The 9,747-nt window shown below is 35.8% G+C and overlaps 1 protein-coding gene across 3 annotated transcripts; it reads right to left on the bottom strand.

The window, feature by feature from the left end:
* Nucleotides 1-2,098: 2,098 nt before the first annotated feature.
* Nucleotides 2,099-9,488, bottom strand: LOC136208314 (uncharacterized). Of its 3 annotated transcripts, none has more exons than XM_065999137.1 (9): nt 9,296-9,488; nt 9,022-9,156; nt 8,696-8,812; nt 8,463-8,591; nt 7,784-7,963; nt 6,755-6,895; nt 2,831-3,013; nt 2,573-2,644; nt 2,099-2,498 (listed from the first exon to the last, which is right to left on the bottom strand). In XM_065999137.1, exons 1-9 carry the CDS (start codon nt 9,404-9,406, stop codon nt 2,346-2,348), a joined length of 1,221 nt encoding a protein of 406 aa, XP_065855209.1. In that variant the 5' UTR covers nt 9,407-9,488; the 3' UTR covers nt 2,099-2,345. The 3 variants fall into 3 exon arrangements, with proteins under 3 accessions (XP_065855209.1, XP_065855210.1, XP_065855212.1); XM_065999138.1 differs by having other exon boundaries at nt 7,784-7,960; XM_065999140.1 differs by having other exon boundaries at nt 9,022-9,151; nt 9,296-9,428.
* Between the last annotated feature and the right edge of the window lie 259 nt (nt 9,489-9,747).

Genomic DNA, 9,747 nt, shown 5'->3' with positions numbered 1-9,747 from the left:
TTGAAAAACAAATGGGATTGGATGAGAATTCGATACCTTTGGAGAAAAGAGATGGAATTAGGTTGGGATCATAAAAAGGGAACGCTAGTGAGGTGTGGTGGAAGAAAAAATTGAGGTTAACTTATTTACTTATACTTGCTTTATTAACAGACTACATTGTTTTCAAACTGATTTTCAATTATCTTTCTTTATAGGAAAATATGCATTATAGAGCTTTTCGAGATGAAGGTATCGAGTCTGAACTTGAATACAAGATGGAACAATTTTTTGGAGTTTCGGTTGCTCAAGGGGCGTAACATGCAAAAGAAACACCTCCTCTAAATTGTTTGTTGGCAAACGAAACAACCATTGTTCCTTTTCCATCCGTCTATCTCCCAAAGGTTCCTAGTAAGAGTGCACATGGCCAATTAACCAATCCATTAAATTAAATTCGGTCGTTTAACCATTTTTTCGTTTTTTTAAAAATGTTAACCATACACTAGTCTATTAGATTCGGTCAACCACTAATCGGTTAACCACTAATCAGTTAACCAATTATTTCGATCGGTTAACCTTTTTCGGTTTTCAACCATTACTAAATTCACAAACAAAAAAAAAACTAAATTATGTTATGCAATTTTTCAATGGCTAAACAATGCATAATTGTCTAAATAAAATCATAATTTAATATAATGACTTAGAGTATCTCCAACATCCTCATAGTTTGACTTTTAAATTAAAATTTGAAGATAAAAAGTTAAAAATTAGCTCCAACAACCTCCTAGTAGCTCATCAAATCAATAATTGTATATCCATCATCTCTATTTTTTTTTTTTTTTTGATAGGATATATCCATCATCTCTATTAACAGAGAGTATTTCTCCACCACTTATTGCATTCTAAATTCATTTTTTTATTAATAATTTATTATTAAGAAGTCTCCCCTTTCACTATTGACAAATATAACAATCATTAATAATTTTAATTATAAAATAATAAATAAGGAGTGAATATAAAGAGTATTATTATAGATGATATATCTTAATCAATCTTAAATCACGAATCAAATTATTTATATTATTTTTAAAGAGTGCAGTAAGAGTTTCTAAAATGACTGACGGTCATTCACCATTAGATCTAAGAGGTGTGGATCTAAACCTTATAATGATTTTAATAAAGCTTCAATCTAACGGTAATTGACCAAATTCACTTGATCAGTTATTGGCTATGTGAAAATTACTGTTAACTCTAAATACCAAGTTAAAATGTCAAATTAATATTGGATTAAATAGATCCTAGTACCACCAACTTAACGGCCAAATTGATCTTTAATTCCTAAGAAAATGTAAGAAAAATATCAAAGAAGCATTATTTTGTTGAATTGTTGATGTGCTACTCTTTAAACTCAGTTCCTTTTACAGGCTTCAAGGAACAAGTTGTTGACTTTATTTGCTGCAACTTCCATTCCTTAACTTAGAATGATACCGCCATTTAAAATAAATAAATATGCAACATTGTACGGTATGAACACGCCAAATATATTTATATATAACATTAATTAGTCATTATAAACTGTAAATAGCATCCATTGTTAATCATTAATTCATCAAAAAAAAAAAAAAAAAACATTTGATACTTGAAACTACTGAAACTATAAAAAAAGGGCGAATGCTATTTTTTTCTTCAGATTTTGATTTCTTTTCTTATTATTAGGATTTTTATTTTTATTTTCTTTTTGTATATATCAACCCCTCTTTTTTGTAAAATTATTTAAAAAAAATACCCTTATATTCTACTTAATTAACTTAGAATCCATGTCCCCCGAAATGTCCCAGAGGTGTCCTGAAGTGAAAAAAAAAAAGAAGAAAAAGAGGGTACAGTTATTTTGAAGTGTTGGGTGCGTGTCTCCAAGTGTCCCCGAAGTGTCCGAGGGTCTGGAGTGTCCGACACTCTTATGTTAACCTCCTAAAAGTACTGGTGCTTCCTACCTTCTAACCTGGTCAAATACACTAGGATATATTCATTTGGACAACCCATCAAAAAAAATTGGCCAATAAAAATATGTTGCTTTTAGCCCCGACAAAACTTTTGATAGTAAAAACTCTAAAAACAATCTTCAAAAGACTAAAAGCCAAATCAGCATACCAATACCAGAACATCGCCTACGCCTTTCACTGCGAAGGATTGAGGATCCATATTCCACCTATCTTTCATAGTCATGCTCACGAATGAAGAAATACAGTTCTTGGTGACTTTGTTTCTTTATCAAATAAAAAATGTGAAAACCATTTCATTTTAATGCTAACACCTATTACTTGAGAATTAAAGAATGAATTGAAACTGAATATAAATCTGTACCAGGCTTCCTAACTCATGTTTGAAACTGCAAACCCATTAGTCCGTACGAATGAATTGCGTTGAATTTTGCCAATTCTGTCTCTTCGAAGAGAGTATGGATCAATTCCTGCCTTATGTGCTGCAACAACACCAATTGCTTCCCAATAGTTTGAGACTGTTACCTGCAATACAGTTTTCACTTTCTCTTAGTATGGAAACAATAAGTCATCCAAAATGTCTAAATCTGAGATATTACCGTTTCGATCCCAAATTTATCTGGTGTACTGTTGAGGACTGTTTCATTTTCCTCCACTGTAATTATAAGTGGCTGAAAAAGAAAATCATTATTTCATTATGTGAACTTAATTACTAGACATGTAGAAAATTCTTATGGTCAGAATGATATAAAATGCAAGATAGACCAGGTGATATGAAGCCAAAATGCTATCATTCAGCCTGCAAACTTCTTGTAATGAAAGAAAAATGTGGGGTTATCACACTTTAAAATTTCTACCTTCTTTTGTTTCCGTGCAAAAGCAAGAACACCGTCTCCTCCACAGGCATTTAGTGGTAGAATAACACTATCGACATCACTGGCCAATACGCAAATATTATTCGAGAACTGGGAGTTCTTTACCAAATACTGAGGAGCTCTACTCAGCCCGGAAAGTACACAAGGCAAGAAAGTGTGTCCTATCTGCCGAAAAAAGTAAATCATATATTAGAGAGGTGGAGAAGGGGAACATGCATCAACCTGCAAATGATAAGGACAAAGGCATTGTATGAGTTCATGTGAACATTATATTGTTTTGACCAGCATTGAAAATGCGTAGTGTAAATTTTTTGATATATTTTCACTTCATCTATGTGCTTTTCCTAGTTTCCATTCAGCTTCATATGTTCATCCAGAAAAGTTCATTCAGTGAGGCCATGTCTAACATTTTTAAAATGTAAAAATTACCTCAGAGCAAATAAAAAAAATCTGCATTACTATTCTGCAATGTCAATCTGAGTAACAAACTTCTAATCCTCATCCGGAATTTTCTTTCCTAGAACTGCCTTGTTTTCCTTTTAGCATAAAATACTTCCGTTTCTTTTAAGCAGGAAATGAAATATGAGAAATATATCTGCATTCTAGTTTCTGAATCTCTGGAAATACATAAATATAATCAATTCTCTACACCGCACCACAAAATAATTTTTAGTCAATCTATGGAGATGTTGCTCATAGGATTAAATCTCGGTGGGCGAAGTGGAAGAGTGCTACGGGTTTCCTTTGTGACCCCGGCATGCTTAATAGATTGAAGGGAAAATTCTACCGCACGGCAATCAGACCAGCATTGTTATATGGTACGGAGTGTTGGGCAGTGAAACACTGTCACATTTATAAGATGTCGGTGGCGGAGATGCGTATGTTGAGATGGATGTGTGGTCATACGAGAAAGGATCGGGTGAGTAATGAAATAATTAGGACAAAAGTAGGGGTTACATCTATTGAGAATAAAATGAGGGAAAACCGACTAAGGTGGTTTGGCTATGTAAGACGAAGATCGCTTGATGCGCCGGTTAGGAGGACTGAAGAGTGGCAAAGGGATGTAGTGGTGAGGGGTAGGGGAAGACCTAAGCAAACTTGGAAGAGGGTGATCGAGAGTGATATGAGTTTATTGGGGATTGACATGGTAGTGGATAGGACAGAGTGGAGAGAGAGAATTTGTGTCGCTAACACGACTTGATTTCACGGTTTTATATGATGGTTCGTGTTAGCCAATCCCGAATCATTTCGGGACTAAGGCTTTCTTGTTGTTGTTGTTGTTTCCCTCTTTGAAAACTACTGCTATAAGTTAGCATTATGTCACGTGCCAACGCAAGGACTGATTGGTTATTTTCATTATTCTGTTAGTAGTTCATTTGTTATTTGTTATTTTCTGAGCTGTTATATTCTCCTAGCCGTTATATTCTGTTTCTGCATTTAGAAGGATATTGTCAGCCTATTTTGGATGATAGCTAGGTTTTTATGCCAGTTATAGAATCTATGGCTGTAACTGTACCTTCCTGCTGATCTCAGCTGAGTACAGCTGCTATTTAAGGTCATGCTATTGCTATTTGTAATCTATCAATGAGTTATCAGAATTATTTCTCTCTGCAATCCTTCTCTTTCTGATCCTTTCCTTCTCTCTCTTACCTCATCTATTCTACAATCATTCCTAAGAATACTAACAGTCAGTGTACTAACCTGACATTGGTACAGAAATCTTTTCCTCCGGGCCATTCTATGAATGACAAACAAACCCTATAAGCAAACTAGAGCAGAAACTCAACAAGCAAAGGTAGCTCTGGAAGCGTAAGAACAACAGCTCAAAGAGATCACTGCTCACTTCCATAACAGATTTGAGGCGACAGCAGAAAAAATGGAGAGGATGCAGGCCAATCTCCAGGAGGTCCAGTCTGCTAAACAGAGGCGAATAGAATGCATTCTTCTCGAGCAGAATCAACTCACAAAGGAATAGATCAACTCCCACCAAGCCTTCGAGGATCTCGTTCATAAATCACTATCCACCTTGGCCAAACTCATTCAACCAAATTTCGAGTCCAACCCAACTCTAAACAAAACATCCACTTTCAATTTCAACCCATATAAAGGTATCTTTGGTAGCTCTCCTAATAGCTTCCATGTAGGAGAAGAAGGTGGAGCTGGCTGGCCTGCACATGCAAGGATGAGCGGAGTAGTGGTTCAAAAATTGGATCCCCTCTCATTCTGGAATCACTTTGGAGGAATTTGTAGATGAAGTGAGCAAAAGTTTTCAAGAAACAGAGGTGACTGAAGTAGTAGAGCAACTGACTCCGTTAAGGTAGAGCTCCTCTGGTGCTATCCATCAAGACCAATTTGAAGAGATTAAGTTGAAAATGGAGAAGGAGCAATCTGAGATCATTGAGGCCTACTACACCAAGCGTTTCATTGCTGGACTCAAACCAAAGCTCAGATCTGCAGTAAGGTATCATGAGCCTAAAGAAGTTTACTCTGCTATCAACAATGCTAAATACCAGGAGAATCATCTCAAGGATATTCCGGAAGTGGTTAAGCCCAAACCTACATTCAAGTCACCCCTTACTTAGAAACCATGGGTTCCTTCTACCTCCAATACTAAATCACTAAACCCTCACACCACCATCCTAGCTAAACAAGCTGAAACTAAATCAGTAACCAATATTACCAACTATCATGGAACCAATTGAACTAAGAGCTTCAGCTGATAGTTAAAGCCCAATTCATATTAATATCTGACACACACCCGCACGCGAATGCCAACTGGGCTTGAAGTGTGCATAACACAGGCCTATATTACCATGTCCAGCAATTTAATCAACGAATGAGGTTGCCAGGAAGCGAACCCTTGATCACTTGGTCAAAGAGGCTCTGATACCATGTCATGGAACCAACTGAACTAAAAGCTTAAGCTAGTAGTTAAAACCCAATTCATATTAATATCTGACACCAACCAAAAGAGAACCCTAAGACTCTGTTGGAAGTGCAGTGATTGCCATTACCTAGGGCACCAATACAAGAAATTGTTGGGTAGAAGATGTTGAGCTAGAGCAAACCTTGGAAGAAGGTGAACTAGAACTAGGAAAAAGCAAGCCAGGAGGTAATTCTGGTCTCCACCAATGCTCTAGATGGAGGATTGACTGACACTAGCAAAAGGTACTCTAAACAGAAAACCCATTATGATAGTAATTGACAGTGGTAGTATTCATAGCTTAGGTAAGGAAGTCAAATTACATCTTATTGAGGTTAAACTAGTAGTTATAACTGTGGCAAATGGTAGACAGCTTACAAGTCTCTACAAAGTGTAATGACTATAATTGGACCATGCAAAACACTAGGTTCAGTTTTACTTTAAGGGTCCCAGACTTAGGAGACTATGATTCATGCTAGGGGAATCGTACTCCAATAACTTTTGATTTTGATATAATAGACTTTTGGTGTAAAAGATGGGAAACAAATTGAGCTAAAGAGTATGAAGGAAGAAAGGACCCTGAAAATGATGACTACAAAGCGAGTCAACAAAATGGTATCAAGAGGGTCGAAAAGAATCACTTGCAAACTATTTTCAATGGTGATGTCTAGTAGTGAGCAAGCGAACTAGAGCCTAAACACATTCCTTCCTCCTCCCATGAATCAGTCCAGCCCTTTTATGCTTAGCCTGCTCTGACAGATATAGAGCTGCTAGTAGGGCCACTATGTTTTCTTAATTGTTAGGGAAAACCTTGTATAAATATGTGTATTCATCTTAAGTTTAATATATTCATGTAGGCTCTTAATCTACATGGTATCCCATGGATTTCTCTCTATTTCCATGGTTTATAACAATTGCTAATGCTAACATTAACACATCAGTGATCAAAAGAAACAAGTTCCTATTTTCTTTATGTTACAAACCTCTTCCGCAGCTGATTTGGGACTAAGAGATAAGGACAAGGGAAGCGCTTTTGTTGCAGGTGCATGTGCACAGGGAATCTGGAATTCCTTCACCACTAGATGACTTATAACAGCTTCAACTCCTGCCAATATATCTATTCCCTGTTGCCATAATTAAATAAAAGGAATACATGTCAATGACAGAATAAATTTGAAAGCAGCTGAAATCATGCTTTTAACTGAATAATTAACAAAATCAGTTCCCTAGTTGAAAATGCTTGAAGAAAACACTGGACAAGGAGACATAATAAATTAGGACTACATTAGAGAAATGCATCCAATAACTCTGAAACAATGGGCTCCTAAATTTTGTTTTACTTGACCAAATCAATATCCTCGACTTTTTAAGTATGGGACGAAAAGAATCAGATCATATGTAAGGTAATAATCCTGAACTTCAAGTAGGATTTTAATAGTGATTACCTGTCAAGGAACCATTTGACCCAAAAGCTTAAACTGATAGGTAAAGCTCAAGAACAGCTTCTATTAGTATCCCTGACACAGCCCCACACGCGAATGCCCCTGGGCTTGAAGCGTGTACAACACAAGCCTATCTTGCTATGTGTTGAAATTCCATCAATAAATGCAGTTGCCAGGATTCGAACCCTCGACACTTGGTCTAAGAGGCTATAATACCATGTCAAGGAACCATTTGACCCAAAAGTGTAAGCTGATAGGTAGAATAGCTTTTATTACTATTCCTGACATTACCATTACGAAACTTGAAATTAAGAAATTAGAAAATCAGTATGAAGCAGCAACCAGAGCATATTACTTTCTAAAAGTTTCTGTCATGTAATAATATTCACCATTTAAACACTCTTACATAAGATTTTAAAAACTCAGCATACAAGCAATTAACCAAAAGAAAGGGACAAAATTTGTTGTATGTTTTCTGGCATCTTTCTTTTCAAACACTACATACATCCAAAGTTATGAAACTACACAATACTATGGCACCATTAAAAAAAGTAAAAAAGATCACCATACCATACCCTTTCGATAATCATCAACATCTTCAGTGTCATCATCTGGAAAACGTCCAACTACTGCAATAGCATCCACTTGAGATTGGGTAACTAGAGTGTCCACAGCACGCAATAACGAACCAGGATGCTTAATCCTTCCAGTGGATTGTCCACTATATGAATCAATCCACTTTTCCACCTGCTTTATATAATGAGCTTTAGAATGAATTTAACAATCACATTGGTAAAAAGATTCTTTTTTTTTTTCTTTTTTTCTTTTTTTTTTTTTTTTTTTTTTTTGCATTTTGCTGGGTAATATAAAATTAGGTTCAAATTATATCAAAGAACTGCAGAAATACTGACTTGTACAAGCAAAAAGATAAATATTTCTCAAGTGAAACCGTTAACAAATGGAAAAATATAAATGTGCTCAACATCATATTTGAACCGGATTCTATTTTCAAAAGAACGAAGTTAGAATAGTAAAGAAGTTAAATAATAATATCATGTGCCTCAAGAATAAGAATGAACCAATGGTACAACTAATTGTGAATTCGACAAACACCATTATTCTGTAGAGATATCAAAAGCTAGCTAATTGCAAACAGCCCTAAAACTGAAGTGTTCAATTCTGACCAAAAATTTCAATTCAGAAGAAACGAACTGAAATAAAAAAACGATAAGGCCAAAAAGAATGGTACCTCTAAAGGGGTATCAGTAACAATATATTCCACAACGGGCAATCCAAGGGAAGCCCTGGTGGCATCAGCCACTTGCAAATTCCGGATTCGGAGCTCCTCCTCTATTCCCTTATCAAGAACCAATCCCACCTACTTCATATTGCAAGTCCAATGGGTGAAAGCATTGCAATCAGTGTTATATTTCCAAATATAAGACAAACGCAACAACAAATGGAAGGCAAAAAGGAACAGACCTTATTTTGGTGAACAGGCTGAAGAGCCCATAAGCCTTCTGCAAAACGGTCAAGAGCATAACCTTCAACATATAATACATTAGGCATAGGCCAATATAGCATTGCAGCATTAAGCACCTGAAAATGGATTTGAAGAGGTCAACTAGTATAATAAAAATTTCGAAAAAATAAATAAATCATGTCAAATTCATATTAAAAAAAATTCAAACAATTGTTTTTAGCGGAGTGAATTTCTAGACTGCACAGGATAACAGCAATGCCAAAGCTGAAGCAGAGCAAAATTTCATTAAAAAGGAGGTTAGAGAGAGAGAAATAGGAGAACGCACATTAGGGTGCGTGATAAGACAATCAACGACGGAAGATAAAGCACGAGCAACTGGCAAAGCATCGCCAGCAAATCCACCAATGGCAGCTCCTACTCCGGTCGGGACTATCATTACGCTAGTGTACTCTCTCCTGCACTGAATTCCTCCCATGAACCAAAAATAGAGGGAAAAAGAAATGGCGTCTTCTCAGATTCTAATTTAAACTTTGTTCACAGAGATTAAAGAAAAAAGGATTAAGCTAAAACTCATGAAACATTGAAGTAAATGAACAGACCTTGCTTGAATGGAGAGAAGCGGAACACAAAACCCTTTGTAGAGTGGACGGACGGGATTTGGTAATTAATGGAAGGGATGAGTGCCAGTGATGGAGTGTAGTTATTGCCATTTTCGGGGTAAGGTTGTTTATGTGGCGCTTTCTCGTTTCTTTATGTATCCGTTCCAGTTCTTAAGCTGTTGGCTGCATTTCTTTTTCCGCATTTCTTTCGGATAATTTCTGTATTTTTCCTTTAAATAATACTAAAATTATGTTTCACCCGTTGAAGTAAATTAAAAAAAACAAAGTAAATTTATTTTATCAAAAACAAAGTATAAAAGATATTCATTTTGAAATAATGGACCTAATGTTTATTTTCTTCTACCACCGTTGAAACCGATGATACAATTATGGGTTTCATTTTTTACAAAGACTCCGATTATTTAATAACCGAGTTCAAAAATTTATATTTT

Source organism: Euphorbia lathyris, chromosome 10 (genome assembly GCF_963576675.1).
Source record: "Euphorbia lathyris chromosome 10, ddEupLath1.1, whole genome shotgun sequence".
NCBI lineage: Eukaryota > Viridiplantae > Streptophyta > Magnoliopsida > Malpighiales > Euphorbiaceae > Euphorbia > Euphorbia lathyris.
Note: the sequence above shows the minus strand (reverse complement) of the source record. Positions and strands in the feature narration are given on the sequence as shown.